Here is a 17601-nt window from a genome sequence, read left to right as displayed (position 1 = left end):
TTTACCATATCTTATTATTATTTTGCCTAAGAATGTTGACAATGTCTATTTATGGTATCATATTTTCATTCACAAGAAATTTCTGAACAGATTACGAACACACAATTTATTGCCTTTTCTCCAAATAGAGTGAGTGAAACTATATTTCAAAGTCAAAAATTAAAAATCAATTTAATTATTTAGCTGATCAAAACTTTAAAATGTACTTAAAACTTTCCCTTAAAAAAATCTAACACGAGTTTGAAAGTACAAAATGCGTAAATAAATTGTCAACCCTATCTTCCAATACTTATTAAAATGTGAAAAGCTTAAAAGAAAGCACAAATCAGCGATGCTTAACTTTAGAAACATATGAATTTATTTCGAAAAATCACGCAAAATGTCAAAATATGCTAGACAATTAGATTGACTTTTAATTTTCAACTTTGAGATAAAGTGTTCATAAGTCATTATAACTAGAAATTTCTAACTTTTTATATAGCTTTTGTAACTAAAAAATGACACCATAAATTGACAATTATGACCTTCTCTAAACAAAGTGACATGATGCATGATCAAATGATCTTTTAGTGGGTGTAATGTGAGATTTATATTGTGAAATAGGTACTATAAGAGAGAAAATATAGGTAAAGGCAATTATATTGGTTAGGTTGATAAAAGAAAAGAAGCAATAAATTGAAGAGAAAGAATGGTATTTGGGTCCGATAATTGAAAAAAGGAGTGGTTTAGCCAAAATGAGGGTTGAAAATATCGCGTCCTTTCGTGAATAATGACACTATTTTTTGTTGATTCTTTTTAGCTAGCGATAAAAGTGATCATTTTAAGAATTTTTTTTTTTTTCAAATCATTCATTTTTCGCGAAATAAATAAAGCATTAGTGTATTGTAAAGGATCTAGATATTAACTTTTGAAACCGCTAATTATCTTTTGTTATCTATTCATACAATAACGTTTACATCGTCGTAAATGATAAATTAACCATCGGGTCTTACAATGTTAATGTTCGTAATTGGTCGGATTACATTCTTAACGTACATTTGATGATGAATAAAGTTCATAAGTTACCGTTTGGACTTGTATCGAAGTTCATAAGATTACCCTTCTATTGTAAATTGCCTTCCTGATCGTACACTAGTTTCATGGTCTCGTAATTCACTAATGCAGCTTGTGAAAAAAATAAAATCATTAGGTTTTTAAGATAACCTTTCACTTCATAAACTACCATTTTGCTTCTCTATCTTAAAAAGTTACGTGCATAATTTAACTTTCTTTTTTACTAAATTAACTTTTTGGTTGTAAAAAACTAAAACTCTTCATTCAAAGGTAGATAACTAATGACCTCATTAAATTTTGTTTCGGTTCATAAGATAACTTCGAATTGTGTAAATTGTCATTTTGTTCAAGTAAAATTTTTATCAAGATTTTTTTTTTTTACCGAATCAGGTTGAAAGTAATGCAAAAAGCACATAAATTCATCTTCGATCGTTATGTAACTTCTAATTTTATAAAGAATCATTTTCTGGACAAATTGTCAAAAAAGGGAAAAATTACCAAAAAAGTCATAAACCTATTGCAATTGTGTCAATTCAATTCTAAACCTTTTTTTTTTGCCGATTTAGTCCTAAAGCTTTTTCAATTTAGCCAATTTAGTCCATCCGACGAATTTTAGCCGGTCGGCTCTAATGTGGTTGCCCGCTTTAATAATTTTTGTGAATTTTTATGATTTTTTTCCTTTTTTACTTTTTTTCTTTTTTTGTATTCCTCCCCTCCCCTTCGTCTTCCCCTTCCCCATTCAACCTCCTCCTTCCCCTTCCCCGTTTTACCTCCAGCCGGTACCCGAGTCGGCGACCGGCCGCAGGATGATTGGTAAGGCTCTCACCGACCTCGCTAGGCCGAGCCGGGTAAGGCTGAACCTTGCCATGGCCAAGCAAAGGCTGACCTCGCCAACCCGGATCCGGTGAGGTTGAGCCTCGCCATGGCCAGGCGGGCGAGATCGAGCGTCGTCCGGCCATGGCGAGGCCGGCGAGAGCCTCATCGAGGTCCGGCGAACACGCAGCCATACGTGATGTGGATCGGCGCGGCGGCCCTTGACATGTAGAACCACGACGGGGCAAGTGGCGAGGAGGTGCGGAGGAGGGGCGAAGGCGAAGACCATAGGTTGTGGTTGTAGACAGTGGCGTGGTGGGTGGCCTGCTAGTTTGGTTCTTCTTCTTCGGTGAACTGGTATAGAAGCGTAAGAGCAGGAAAGTTGAAGTCGAAGAACAAGGGAGGGGAAGGGAAGAAAAAAGAATAAAATAAGAAAAGGAAAAGGAAAAAAAAGGAAAAATAATTAAAATATTAGTTTGCCACTCACCGGGCATCCATGTCGGCGCCGGTCGGCCAAAATTCGCCGGAAGGACCGAATTGACACGATTGCAAAAGGTTTAAGAATGAATTGAAAAAAAATATGGTTTAGGACTGAATTGGCACAATTGTAATAGGTTTAAGACTTTTTTGGTAGTTTTCCTATCAAAAAAGTCTTAAACCTATTGCACTTTTGCTAATTCAGTTTTAAACCTTTTAATTTTGTCGATTCAGTTCTAAACATTTTGCATGTGTTCCAATTCAGTCATAAATCTTTTTTTATGCCAATGCAGTCCTAAAATTTTTGCATTTGTGCCAATTTAGTTCATCCGGTCAACTTTAACTGGTCAACGTTTATGTGGACCTAGTCGGCGCTGATGGGAATTTTTTTAATAATATTTAATATATTTTCCATTTGTTTTGCCCTTTCTTCTTTTTTTTTTTTTACTGTTCATCTTTTCTCCACGGGGAATTCCTTCAACTTGTGACCATAGCAAGTAACTTTTCTAGTTACCTATAAAAAGCTTAAACAAACGAATGTTACAAAAATAATAGTATTTCCTGGAATCCTACTAACTGTATGGGATAGAAATCAGAAATGGCACCCTCAGATCGCTATCTAGTTTCTCGGCAAGGACCTCACCTCTAGAGTCGCCGTAGCTGAGCGAGGTCCAGCCTCGCCTAGCCATGGCGCCACCGTCGCTTAGCGAGGCCAAGCTTGCCCAACAACGGCGACGTGACACCATGTTTAGGCAAGGTCGGCCTCGGCCAAATTTGGCGAGGCCGAGCCTCGCCCAGTATAGGCGAGAAGCTCGTCGAATTCAACGATGAATGGGTATAAGCTCTTGCTTATGGAAGGATTTTCGACAGCCTTAAAATCGCAGGAGGGTGGGTTTTTCCATACATCCACTAATTTCGTGAGTAAGGCTTCAAGTTTATTTGATTGACGAAGTATATTAGTTTTTGTTCAATCCTGTGGTTAGTGTTTCTCCAGCTGTGATGGCGCCGGCCTTGCCAGTAGCGGTAGTGCTAGGGGCCGGCGAGAACTTCTCGGGACAAAGACTAGCGAGGATCTTTCTGGAGAAAGGGGAGAAGAAGATGAATAGTAAACAAAAAAGAAAGAAAAGTAAAAAAACAAAAAAATATTAATTAATTAAAAAATATTAAAAATTACCCCGTTACAGCCGGCCGGCGTCCCCGGTGCAGCATGGCCAATCAAAGTTAACCGGATGGACTAAATTAGCATAAATACAAAAAGTTCATGACTAAATTGACACAAAGAATATGTTTAGAACTGAATTGAAAAAAAATGAAAAAGTTTTATGACTGAATTGACAAAATGAAAAGGTTTAGGACTGAATTGACAAAAGTGCAATAGATTTAGGACTTTGTTGACAATTTTTCCAAACATCTCTTGCCCATATTATGCCTTTCTATTCGTTTAATACTTTTGTTTGGCTTGTTACATTTTCGTTCGTAATAGTACTTTTGCGGATCGTAAATTTCCTATTTCACAATAGTTATCTCTTTGTTATCATAATTGCTAATTTTAGTTCATAAATTTTATTATGAGTAATGCGAAAATAAAAACGAAAATAAAACTGAAAAGAAGAAACAAACACAAAGATTTATGTGGAAACCCTTGCGATAAAAATAATGGGAGAGGAAAGCGAAATCCATTATGAAAATTCAAGGATTACAAAATAAATATTTATACTGCCCCCAAACTCTAACTTCAGCCCAAGCTCATAAATTATTCAAGACATATCAAACAATTCCATTTGGATCCTTAAAGTACCTCACCCATTCATGGAACGTAATTTTGTACGGGTCCGTTCAATGTCGTATGTAATCTTTTTCAATTGTAGGTTTTTACAACATCAAAATGTCAGATTGGTCAATTTTTTCTTTGTTTCCGTTCATAAAATACCACTATAATTGTAAGCTCTGAAACCTAACATCGTAGGTCAATATTTCATGCTTGACCTAAGTCCCGTTTTCTCTTTACAGGGATTCTGGAAGGACCTACATAGTCACCAAATCCATAATCTCGTGTCGAAGAAATTAACGCAACCTTTATAAATAGATCACATCTAAGTGATACCAGACTATCCTTTAATTTGAAAATTATACTGAAAAATCTTTTTCTGAGTTTAATTTGATGTTCGATTAGATTCTTCGGAAGTCATTAGAAGAGGGCCAAGCCAAGACTCCTTACAACTCGTCGCACCAACAATGGGACTAAGCGGCTAGAGATTGAGCGAACGCTACGTTTGTCACTTGCACAAAGGGTCATTAGAGAAGTGCAGCTCCGTTAGAGGCATTTTTTCCCGATTAAGTGATATTCTAGACCGGTTTTTGCCAAGCCGAGCTCACCTCTTAAGTCCGATCAAAGGCAAGTCATCCACGCGAAATTCGCAAGGAAAATTTTTATCATGACTCAATACCAAGTGAGTTGGTCCCCTTTTTCTCTTGAGCAAAGACACGGGATGGTTCAAATTTGCCAAGTTATGATGTGATGAAATTCCAAGCATAGGAATTATCATCCTATATCTTGTTCTTGCCCTGCCAAATTTTAGTATCAATTAGCCGTCTTCTGCAGATCTTCATCGGAAATATTCCACCTCAATAAACGCCAAACCCGGTCCAAAATCTATGTGCATAGCTCCGAACTTTCGCCTTCAGCTAATTACTAAACCTTGCCCAAAATAAGACGAAATCGTCTGTGCAAACTTGTCTCACTTCCTCTTGTTAGCCAAAAAAAAAGCATACGGAAAATTTCAAGTTCTTTCATCTTCAAGCATTCTCAAATTCCCACAATGGAGCATTGCATGAACCCGAACTCGACGAGGCGTTTCCACGATTCCAAATTTGGAACCTTCCTAGACATTCACCCTCGAAGGAGCTTGTTTTTCTTTTTCAGCCCCATACAATACGACTTCGAAGTCATCCCTCTCTTTGAATACATTCTTTCAGCTCTCGTTCAAAAACGAGAAGGACAATTGGGAATTCTTTTAGGTAATATGACTTCTAAGTTACATTTCGAATGTAATCCACCCGTATTTACAAGAAAGATAAAGAATAAGGAACAAATTGAACATGAGAAAACCGACAGAGACATCTCTTCGATGTATCAAAATTGATCCAACATTGAAATTTCGATGTCTCCTGTATCACGTCTTGATCTTCAAATTTGTTTCAGCTAGTTTCTTTTTTCACATGAGCATTTGATTCGGACTCTTCAATGCGCCTGATATCATTTCCTGCTTCATTCATCTGTCTGCACATTTTTTGCGTCACTCTTATGCAAGCGCTTGTTTGCATCGTTCGTACAAACGACCTCTCAACATGTAATTGCCCATACTGTCTCATCATTTGCACTACGTCTGCACCGTGTAACCCCTAGGTCTAATCTTGCATGTGCATCTCTTAATACCGTCTGCGTTTCAAACAGTTTTTTCCAAATACTTGGAAACTTGCCTCTGTTCCTTCCAAGAATTTTCAAACAAAACCTTTTCAAAAGCCGCCATTCAAAGTTCTGGCAGAAATAGATGTCAAACTTCCCATGCTCCATGCAGACTTATGAGAACATAACTCGCTATTCATACCGCAGTTCGCAAGCAGTCACATCTCCAAACATTCCATCGAAGTAGGATATGATTTTAGGTCCAATGCATGTGCGTCCATGTCCAAGACTTCAAAATATGCTAGAAGATAGCATTTGCAGACCAGAATAATAGATAAATACATATAATAGCCAAAACAGCAAGAAACTGGACAAAAAGGCTAACCATTCTCATCCTCTCAGCACAAAAATCCTTCCTGGAACATCCCGGTTACACAAATTGTGGTATGACAAGCCAAATTGCGACATTGACAGCAAAAAGCTTCTCCCAGCAATCCAAAATTGCCATCCCGCCAATCACATTGCAATGATCTACAAAAAGTGAAAGCTGCGAAACGTCCAGTCCGCTTCAATTACTTAAACCTGACAATCCTGTGTAGAGCTTGTGAATTTATTGGTCTTCAAGTACAAGAAAAGCGGGTCGGCACATGCAGTTCAGCTTCTATCTACAGTTGCTGATTGTATAATATTACAAATCGAGGTTTTCTGTTCTCTTGTTAAAGAAGAAAACCATTTTCTGACACCACAGGCAGGGGCAGACTGACTCACACTCACATTACCCTGAACAATATTCTCAAAATCTAGGGGCACAAGCCGAAGCAGAGCAGTTACGATAGCAGTCTGAGTAGAGAAGCCCATGTTCAAGGTGGTGGCCTGACGGAGAAAGCTATACAAGGAACACCTCAAACTTTGGACTCCAACATCGTCAAAGCCACCAGCTTTAACTCCAATCCTGAAATTGGAACAAAACATAGTTAGTGCACATGATACAAAGCATGTACATGAAAAAGCTATAGCCAATTCGCCACAAATTAAGATAAACCAGAGTACCACATCATTTATTATCATCCTGTTCAAGCCACGACCATCACTTGGCTTTGCAATTATTCATTCCCAATGCCCATGACACCAGCACAGCCTACTACTATCCAGTTCTCGGACACTTAACACCTTATGACTGTATGGCAGATATGCCTATATCTCTTAATTATATCACTACTATCTACGTCTATCAATTGACACCGTGATAAGCCTGCAAGTCAAATATCCCTTGCATTGTTTGACAACTTTTCACAATTTCTCACTCTTTAAAGTATGGAACTTTGTCATGCATCAGCATTCAATAATTTAAGGCAATCGAAGTTCTCTATTTTCATTTCTTACCAAACGAAAAAAAAAAAAAAATTATGCCTCAAAATCGAGCTTGTGTTGTTTTCAGAGAATATTTGTTTAGGAACCACGTGTGGAGGACAGGCAAACTCATTAAACACTAAAGATGAGGAAAAACTAGGATTTAATCAAGTTGTAATATCAGACGAATCCTTTCACAATACTTGCTGTCCAGTGGCCTCTGCATAGTCATCATAGTCAGCAAATTCACAGAAAGAGATAGCTAATATTACTTTGGTTTTTTGAAATTAACTTGTTAAGATGTTTTCAAACAGAAGAGGCCAGCAACATCTTCATACTCTCAAGAATGCAACATCAAGAAAAGAAGAGTTGAATCACATTTTTAGAGGCATTTTACATTCACATATCTCCAACATTGACAGACAAAACCATTCTCATATCTCCCCAATCAACATTGACTAACCAAACCATTCTCAATTAACCATCTGCCTGGCCGAGTTCTTCACAAACTAAACTCATGCACATGCATACCTAATACCTTTCTATCTCTAGATATTTAAATCCAAGAAGCACAAGACAGCACCAAGTTGTAGTAAAAGACAGTGACATGGCACACAGAAAAGCAGCTCCCTTCTATTCCTCTAACAGATGTATATTTGGGTTCTGCAGCCAGGCCTTACATCAATCTAGTATGGCTTGAAATGAGGTACATGTCTTTCCTCAGAGACATTCGAGGATTGTGCACAAGATCAAATGACAAATAAAGTTGCCTGACAGGGATCTACTCAGCAAACTTCACATAAACAAGTCTGACAAAATCTTCTCTCCAAGTATGTCAGAAAGACTTGTTCTATGGAATCTCCATAAGTGGCATTTATCAATTGACAACATTTTCAGAACAACGATATCAACCCAAAAGAAATGCAACCTAAAAAATATCATAGTTCAACACCAGTATATAACAAATCATAAATAGCTAGTCTGATCTTTCCGCCTCAAATTTTGTCAGTATTAGACAATATAACTCCAAAAGGGAGAAAATCCAATGTTCTTTTCGTTCGATAAAAACATGTCAGCAACTTCTTACCTTCCAAGTTGACCAACAAGAACTATAACAGCTGCAGAAATGCTTTCCAGCACGGGAGATTCAAAAAATTTTAACAGCTCCGGGATGATTTTACTTTGCGTGGACTCCCAGCCCTGCATCACCAGAAAGATGCTTAGATCAAACAGAACTACGGTGGCTAGATACAATATGTTAGTCATAAAGGACAGTAATAGATTCAGCAGAAGACTTACTGCATTCATTGCAATTAGCTCCACCAAAGAAAGCAATTCACTAAGATCAAAAAGAACCTCAGCACTGTGGATTTGTGATTCAACAGGGGGGACACGATTATTTCCCTTCTCAGGCAGGATTTCGAACGCATCAAGCTGAGCACTAAAACTGTCTGGAGTATTTCCTGAATTGATCGGTTCCCCTGTGACAGGTTGCAGTCTTCCACAAAGAGCAATCTTTTGAAGCCTCTCCGATAATATCACTATGACAGCATCCACAGAAGTTGCTCCGGTACTGAATGGGCAACTGGTGCACAGAGGGACTACAGCCCCCACCTTCCCCACCAACAACGGGCATTGAGAACCCACCAACATATTAGATTGCTCAAGAAGCATAACCACCGACTTCAAGACAGTCATCAGCAAACTATATCTGCTTGACGTAAAATATTCGCTTCCACATAAATAAGCAAACACATGAAGAATGCTAAGGACCAATAAAGGATCAGATCCATTTGTATAACAAATCTTGTAGGAAGTTTCACATGAAAAACCAATCTTATTGTCCACCACACAAATTGATGCAAAAACAATACTGCCAGCCACCAAAAGATCCCTTGATGCAGTTCCTGATGACAGGAGACCATCGACGTTGTTCAAATTCATTTCCACTGTTCTATCAACTGAGATTGAAGATTTAGAAGGTACGCCATTACAGAAAATTATCTTTCCATGAACAAGGAAATCCTCAATGAGACAAAGAAGTCCATCAACTTGACATAACTCCATAAATAGTCGTCTTGCCTCCGCATTTGACATCACTGTTTCCGCAAACAAACATACCAAACAAAATCAAATTTACATTCAGCATAACAAATGTGACTAGCAAAAATTTACTTCCACAGTTATCAAATTTGACTTGATGGAGTACATTCAATAAGCACATGAGAACTTACCAGACTTTATATGCTCAGCAAATGAATCTAGCACATTGAAAAAATCTCTGTCAAATAAGTACCCAAATGTTCCTGATGCCACAACAGAGTAGTTGACCAGCAATAATGAAAACAGCACACAGACCCTCTCCCTGAAATAAGCACAAAAAAGAAATCAAATCAAGATTCTCAGAAAATATAGCGAACAACTATTAAAGAGCAAGCTCCTTACCAAAAAAAAAACCATTAAAGAGCAAGCAATTAATAAAAGGGATAAAATGCAGAAACTAGAAGTGTCAGTGCATGGAACCACGATAGAACAGTTTTTTTCTTTTTAATGATAGAACAGTTGAACAGGCATAACGTGTAACATATTTGTTGTTCTCTTTTTCTGATACTGTTACTTTCCAGAGAGGATCAATATAAGTACATGGAAGCAGAAGAGTAACTCACTTCTGCAGGAGATTTTCTTCCTTCCTCAGTTCAGTGAGAAATTTTTGCAGCATCCAGCATGGGTGAGATAGCAAAGAACTCCGAACCACACAGCTGTCAATTGCAAGAATTATCCTATATATACTTTCGATTTCCTTAATATCCGAAGTGACGACACAATATTTAGGAAGAGCATCGTGTGCAGATCCATGTTGACTCTCAAATGAATATTTACCCCCATCTCCTGAAACAATAAATTTCAACCTGTTTGAATCAACTATCCCTTCTCCCAAACCAAGGCCGCAGGAAGTTGATGAATTCTCTTTCTCATGCACTACTCCATGGATCAAGTCTTTCTCTTCCTCATCAGAAGATTCAGTGATGTCGAAGTCCATCTCAGGAAGCGCTGGAGAAATAAGCCTGCCAATCGCTCTCTTGTAGCGCTGCTCATCAGTTGGATCATCCAACTCCAGCAATTTCATATAACTGCCATCCACAGTATCGAAGATTTCAACTCCATTGTTACAGCCAAAAGAACCATCAACATCCTTCCTCGGTATAAAGCAGACTCCTCCATTTAATTCATTGGGAACCTGTCCACTGATATTTGCTTCAGTGTGAATTTCAGATCCACAGTTATCTTTGTTCTGCAGTATCCTATGGCCATGTTGTAGTCCCTTTCCGATGTCCTTTTCATGAAAAACCTTTCTCTTCTTCTGCCTGCCCTCAAGCTCTACTTGTTTACTATCAAGTACATATCCAGTATCATTCAAGGGTTCATCTGTTTGTTGACTTAAAATACCATGCAAAAGAGTAGGGTCCTCTTCCATTTGGAGATGCAACTTCCTACTTCTTGCACTCATATGATCAACCGATTCAATCACATCAAGTAGGTCCTTCCTCTTCTGTCCACATACTTTTGATCCATGAAGACCCACATGAGGACTTTTCACACTATCGTCACAAATCTCAGGAAATTTTTCATTGCCCCTGACTTCGGTATTTCCATAAGATAGGCTCGAAACCGTTCTTTGCTGATTCAAGTTATCTTCCCTCAGTTTTGCTGATGAAGCAACATTGTCTGTCCTGTCCTGTGATCCCACCAACTCTCTATCAGAAAAAGATGCCACAGCAGAATTTATGGCAGAACGCTGTAATTTTTTTCTGTTAGAGCCTCTAGGCGGAAGCTCCGATTTAGAATCAGTACCTGATACAAAATCAGTAGAACTGCCTCTGGATGTAGGCGGCCCACCTTCTCTGTGTGGAAGCTGTCTCAAATCATCACATGTGGCAACAGATATACAGCTAGGCTTGAAAATTGCATTGTCACTTTGACAGCATGCATGAAACAATTCTGGGACACGCAAATTTTGCCTCCTTTCAGTTGCAACGGTGGTTCTTGCATTCTACAGAGTTCATCAAACCATCAGGTAAGCAAACCAGAAAAGAAAGCTGGACCACCCTTAGATGATGTTTGCGGAGAACTTATAAGTAAATTCAAACTAAACAAGATTTCAAAAAGAACCAGGAATACGCCTCATCAGGAAAATCACAAACTATAGTATCCTTACTCATGCGAAGAAAAACCCATCAACCTCTGGGAGTTTCACTAAATATGAGCTGGAGGAGAATGTACACATAAGGAAGAAAATAGAGTATAAAAAAAGTGGGACTTAAAAAAAACCCAAAGAATTTTAAGAAGTCCTAATGAAGATAATAGTTCCCTCAATTAGTGGTAAAGTGTGTCATGTTATCTGATGAATCTAAGACACTTTGATGCCCTAGCCCACCAGGAAAATAAGCTGTAAAGAGATTGTAATGCTTGCTGAAGATCAAGGGTTTCCAACATCGAGTCTGAATTAATATAAAAAGGGCCAAATCATTTGCATAATCTTCAAAACAAATGTAAAACACTACTGATAAGACACGCCTTCACTTTTTCACTCACTACTATAATTTCATAGCATGAGAGTTTATATCTATCAAATTCAAGGTTGCTGTGGTTTCTCTAAATTAAATCAGACCAGCCTACAGGGGAGAAGTGCAGAGACAAAGCAGTGATGGATTACGCAATGTCCCCAACCATGACATACAATTTTCACTGCCTTCTATATTCGCAGTATTATAACATCATAGAAGCTGTTGTCATTAGTTGCTTTTCTGCCGCATATACTTAAATCACGCAATTGTCTGCATCTCTATTGCTTACCTCCTTCACACATGCACAAGACTAAAACCAGTCATAATGAACTTACTGATCAGGAAACACACCTTTTCAAGCTCGGGCATGCCTCCACAGCTGGGTGAGAAACAGCTGCCTAGTACATTAAGGCGGTGGGAGAATTCGCTAAACTCCATCTTTATGTGAAGGATTTCTTGCATTAGGAGATCATTTCGGCATTTTTCAAACTCCAACACTTCTTTGGCATGTTTAACTCTCATCTTTTCAAGCTTCAATCTTTCTTTCAAAAGCTTCAGTTTGGTAGATTCAGCATCCCTCATAGGCAAGGCAGGAGGAGCCTCCAACAGTTTCCCAGATCCATGTTTCAGCTGATCTGACTGGAACTTTCCACTCCTTCGCCTCTTTTTCTCCGATGATTTAAATAATTTATTATTATCTTTGTCATCCAAAGCCTTATCATGCTCTCCAGTTTGACTGTTTCTTTTCAACGTTTCCAAAGCTGTGTTTTTATTCTTACTTGATTGTCTCTGTTTCTCAACACCAATGGCTGCTTTCTCAGCTGTTAAAATCAGCCTAGCAGTTTTGCAAAGCTCATCATTCTGCTTTGCCATCTCAAAATCCACTTTCTGGTCAGCCCCTGCTACAGGACAGTTACTCATTCTTATAGAAGACAAAACATCATGAAGCTCTTCCTGCAATTTCGCAATGCACTTGTTGCCTCCCTCAACTTCGGCAGACAATTTTTTAGCACGGTCTTTCTCTTTCATCAGCTTCCTGTAATTGTCTTTGGCTAGCTTTCTTTGATCGGCTGCTTTAGCCTTCTCCAAATCGGCACGCTGCCTCTCTTTCATTGCTCTTTGCTTCTCTAATTCAAGTTCTTTCTTTGTCTCTTCACAACTTAAAGTCTCAGAGACTAATTTTGATCTTGCTTCATCAATTTCTTTTTTCAAGTTCAGCAACTGAAGCCTAGATTCTTCAGCCTTTCTCCATTCAATAGCAGAGATTTTTCTCTCTTCATCAGCCTTACTTTTCTCGGTTTGCAACATTTTCCAGGCTTCCTCAGCTCTTCTTTTCTCGGACTCTGCATTCTTCCTTTCTGAATCTGCCCTAGTTTTCTCCTTCTTTGTAAGTTCCTTAAGACGTTTAATTTCTGCTTCCCCTTTAGAGACCTGGGCCTCGAGCAACTTGATTTGCTCCTTCCCGTCTTGATCATCAGAACGGACACTTCTCCCCAATGACACTATCTCGGACTTCAAGGCAGTGACTTCATTCTCCAACGAAACTCTGACAGAGACTGCTCTCTCCTTTTCCTCTTTCTCAAGATCTGCACGTGTCCGTTCAGCTTCACATCCTGCAAGGAGAAAAAGAGAGAGAATTGTACATGCTACTTGTCAGTGGCAACCCCAAATCTGTTCTTCCTTAAGGAATCGAATACCAAAATGACAGCATTAAGCCCCTCACGAAACAATTGCATCGAGCAAGGTATCGAACCTACACTTTTTGGATTCAACATCAAAACTTACTCAAATTTTTAGCTCTCGGAATCACACAAATCAAGATAGGATTCAACATAATCTTCTTGTACGATGACGGAAGCAATAGTTTTTCGATTACCTTTCTTGAGATTGAGGCTTTCAGTCTGAACCTTATCGAGCTGCTGCTCGAGAAGCTTCACGGCTTGCCTGAGAGCATTTCGTTTCTCTTCTAACTTCGAGTATTTGACCTTCCACTGCAAGCGCACAACACCCAAAACTAGTCAGCTCGAAAAACTACTGAAACGCACAAAGAACCTCCACTCTAAAGAACCAAAAAGCCAAACAATAAGCGCATGCAATGCATCTATAAAAACCTTACCGCTCTGCAACAGATGTTCTCCGGCTCAACCTTCAGCGAAACATCTGCTGCCATTACAGCTACTACTGCCAGCGAAGAGTCACCAGTTCGGTCTCGGATCGACCCGAGAGGAAGCGGCGCATTGATGAAAAACCCTAAAGCCTTGCCCTTGCTACTCGCTGTATTCGCAGGTAGAGAGAGAGAGACGAGAGAGCGGTAAAGAGTTGAAGAAGACCTGACCGCCTCTGCAGTGGTTGAAGGAGGTCTCCTGCCTGTGTAGAACCCTAGAAGGTCCGACCCGGTCCTGCGACATTTTAGTTTTGGATCCGACCCGAAACATTGACGGCGGTATCCTTGTGGATGGCGGCAAAACTGGGAAACGGATCGAGTCGGTCATGTGTAGTTGTGGCTCGGTAGGGCGGTCATGCTTTACAGTTTACAAGGCCTTTTATATGATTTTGTCTAAATTAATAACGGGGCTTATGATGTGTATGTATGTATGTATGTATATATATACACACCATCTCAAGAGGTATCAAAATATTTGAGCTATCAAATAGTTAGCTCTATTTGTTTTCATGAAAAATGACTAATATATTTTTTTGCACTGTTAAAAAAATGAAATGAAATATTTCTATTGTCCACAAAAATGCTTAAATATAAATTGTTATTGATAATGAAATTTTTTCATTGACTAGTTATTTCAATCGATATAAGTGGTCATTTCTAAGAAAATGTTACATGACACTAGAGGCCGCAACCCATAGAGTTTGTCATCCTTTGCTTATGAGTTATATAAAAAGTTAATACCACGAAAAATCTTAAACCGGTACACTTGTGAAAAATTTATCTAACATTATTTTTTTGACCATAAAAAATCCTAAACTAGTACCTTTGACAAATTTACCTTAAGCTAGTACACTTGTAATAAATTTACCATTTTTAATTTTCATTAATTTTATTATCAAATTGCCTAGTTGGATGACATGTGGCAATTCACATTTGGATTTTTACCCTCTATTTATCACATGTGCATCAATTAAGATTTTTCGTGATATTAATCCAATTTAATGAAAAGTAATGAAAAGTGAATTGATAGCATGTGTGCCAATTTAAGGTTTTTTATGGTCAAAATGATTAGTTGGGGTAAATTTATCATAGATATACCAGTTTGAGATTTTTTGTGGTTGAAAAAATAGTTTTTGGTAAATTTGTCACAAATGCACCAATTTGAAGATTTGGGTAGTCGAAAAAATAGTTTGAGATAAATTTATCACATATGTATCAATTTTGAATTTTTCATGGTATTGACCTTTATATAAATGGGTGCAAGTGTCTTTGTGCATTTGCAACTTACATCACAATGCACCTATTATTATTCATTTTAGTCTAACAATGGACAAATTATAATATCTTAAGATCTGTTGTCTAGTGTTGATGAATAATATTTATACGTCTTTTTTCAGTCCTTTTTAAATTATTCATGTTCTCATACAGCAAGTGCCAGCAATACACAAGCGTATATCATTATAGGGATAATTGAAATATCTGATAAATCACAAAATGCATGAAACACATGAGAATGCGTATCTAGCACCTACATCGATACAAATATGGAGGTGAAGGTTAAATTGTGTCAAAACAGTGAATCAAGACCTACAACATTCGGGGCGCAACGAACATGCCGTGTATCAATGTTGGAACACTTAGTATTCAACGGACGCACAAAGAGTCGACGCCACAACAATTGGAGCAAGACTTCAACTTTACTTTTATATATATATATGATGGTCTCGCATGCTGTCAAGGAGAAATATTAGATTTCATTGATGATAGTTTTCTCGTAAAATATTAGCTCAATATCATTATTGACATTAAAATTGAATGTGTTCGATAAAATTTTATATCATCATTGGTGCGAATGATAACTCAATGTCCTCATATGTTATGTGTTTTTATCAAATTGGCTATGTCCATACCTCACAATAAACTTCTAGTAATTAATTAGAAAAGGTAACTTTCAACTTTTTTTCGAGTCACTTGATGATAGAATCGAAGCACTTCATAAATGAATATTATCTCCGGTGTTGTACTAGATGCAATAATGAAATACGATGATTAACCTATGTTTGATTTAACTATGAAAATAGATTAATCGATACAAACAAAATCAAATTAAAAAGATACTCATACAAAGAGGAATTTTGAAGAAGAAATAAAATGAACTACTTTGGTAAATAAAACCAATTTTTTTTTTTTAATCAATGGAGGATGTGGAGGATTCGACACCCAAGTAGGCTTGGGTGTCTTGGGTTCTGATCAAGAGGGGGAGAGCGTCGGATTTTTGGTGAGCTTGCTATGGATCTGAGTAACTGAAAAAACTAGTACGGGGATCGGAGGAGCTTTAATGCGTACGAGGAGGATGGGTAAGAGGGCTTGGAGTCTAAAGGCAATAGGAAAGACAAAAAGGTGAAAAAAGAAGGTTGGAATGGGATCAGAGGAGCTTCCACGACCACCGGCTAGGGGAAGGGGGAAAAAAAAAGGGAAAGAGGAAAGAACAAAAGGATAAAATGAAATGAAAAATGAAAAAAAAAATAAGAAATATAAAAAGACGAAAAAATCCCTAGTCAAACCCTTTTTTGAAACAAAGAGGGCGCTTTAGGCCATCATTTGAAATAAAGCTTATTTCAGACTTGTTGGCACCTAAATTTTGCATTTCCCTTAAATCATTCATTTTGTATAAAGTGAGAATTAGCCTTAGTCCTTACAAAAAAAAAAAATCAATTTCTCGTGTGTAGCGTTTTTAATTTTTCACATGCATAAATATTTACATTTGTTTGGATCGGCATTGGAAAAAGGAACCAAAATTGACAAGCAACTATAGACCGGAGCCCATCATGTAATTCTCGGCAATAAAGGAGGGGAAGCGACCGAATTTTCTAAGAGGCCTTAGGGCCTACTTCGGATTTAATTTAGCCCCGTCAAAGTTGAAATTGTGAACAGCTTTGGATTATTAGAACCACATGACATTAATGGGGACAAAAATTAAGGCCCAAGCAATTACAGTTAGCCCTATTAGAAGGCTTTGAGCTGAATCTGGAAAAAAAACAAAAGAGAGAGAGAGAGAGAAAAAGTTCACAAAGATCAAGAAAAGTTGAGCCCATAATTGGATTAGTGAACAATAAAACCTAATGGGCACTATAAATACACTCCTTAGGGTTCACGCACGAGGTGGGGAGGCTAGTTCACTTTCGTACGCGGCCAGAGATATGTTGAAACGGACGGCGACATTGAGGGGAGGCCACGAAGAAAAAGGTTTCGGCTCCCCACCAGCAGCAGTCAAAAAGTCTTCTCCTTTTCTATGCAAGTCACAAAAGGACACACGAGTCCTCAGGATTGGAGAAGTCAAAGTTCAGGGGAGTTATTCTTCTGGTGCAATGATATCTTTGCGTTGATCTCCTATTACTAGTCAAAGTATCTTCATCAGAATGTTCATGACAGACACGTAAAAAAAAAAAACAATGCCCTGCAAGTTGTCCACGGGAGCGGTCCCTGCAGGTCCTCTACCGTACCAAACCAGCCGCCTGCCCCTCGCGTCTCGATGCTGGACGACCACGGGTACAGCCGCATCACCGAGCTACCGAGTCCTTCGACGGGGAAGCTGGTCGCGCGCCACCAGCATGCCATGTCCGAGCACCTTCAAACCAGTCCACAATTTTTACCTTACCTTTGACGCAAATCTTTTATCGAATGTAAGCAGTTCGTTTTCTAATAAAGAGTTCTTGATCGGTTTTGTATAGAAAGTGTCGAATGCAAAAGATATATTAATCCTATGATATGTG

At 38.3% G+C, this 17601-nt stretch overlaps 1 protein-coding gene across 2 annotated transcripts; it reads right to left on the bottom strand.

The window, feature by feature from the left end:
* Positions 1 to 6073: 6073 nt before the first annotated feature.
* On the bottom strand, positions 6074 to 16884 carry LOC115728964. 2 transcript variants are annotated; one of them, XM_048284999.1, is made up of 9 exons: positions 16873 to 16884; positions 13781 to 13965; positions 13541 to 13655; positions 12016 to 13277; positions 9766 to 11150; positions 9334 to 9464; positions 8399 to 9198; positions 8187 to 8299; positions 6074 to 6701 (listed from the first exon to the last, which is right to left on the bottom strand). In XM_048284999.1, the coding sequence occupies exons 2-9, from the start codon at positions 13832 to 13834 to the stop codon at positions 6404 to 6406; spliced, it is 4158 nt and encodes a 1385-aa protein (XP_048140956.1). In that variant the 5' UTR covers positions 13835 to 13965; positions 16873 to 16884; the 3' UTR covers positions 6074 to 6403. The 2 variants fall into 2 exon arrangements, with proteins under 2 accessions (XP_048140956.1, XP_030515229.1); XM_030659369.2 differs by lacking the exon at positions 16873 to 16884 and having other exon boundaries at positions 6074 to 6349; positions 6382 to 6701; positions 13781 to 13981.
* Between the last annotated feature and the right edge of the window lie 717 nt (positions 16885 to 17601).

Source organism: Rhodamnia argentea, chromosome 9 (genome assembly GCF_020921035.1).
Source record: "Rhodamnia argentea isolate NSW1041297 chromosome 9, ASM2092103v1, whole genome shotgun sequence".
Lineage (NCBI taxonomy): Eukaryota > Viridiplantae > Streptophyta > Magnoliopsida > Myrtales > Myrtaceae > Rhodamnia > Rhodamnia argentea.
The sequence above is the reverse complement of the archived record's forward strand: the minus strand, read 5'-3'. Positions and strand labels throughout refer to the sequence as shown.

Coding starts and splice junctions, on each gene's coding strand:
- LOC115728964 (XM_048284999.1), bottom strand. CDS start 13,834: ATGGCAGCAGATGTTTCGCTGAAGGTTGAGCCGGAGAACATCTGTTGC. Junction 9,199..9,333: donor TGCTGAGCATATAAAGTCTG/GTAAGTTCTCAT, acceptor TTGCGGAAACAG/TGATGTCAAATGCGGAGGCA. Junction 6,702..8,186: donor CTTGTTGGTCAACTTGGAAG/GTAAGAAGTTGC, acceptor TTCCAATTTCAG/GATTGGAGTTAAAGCTGGTG.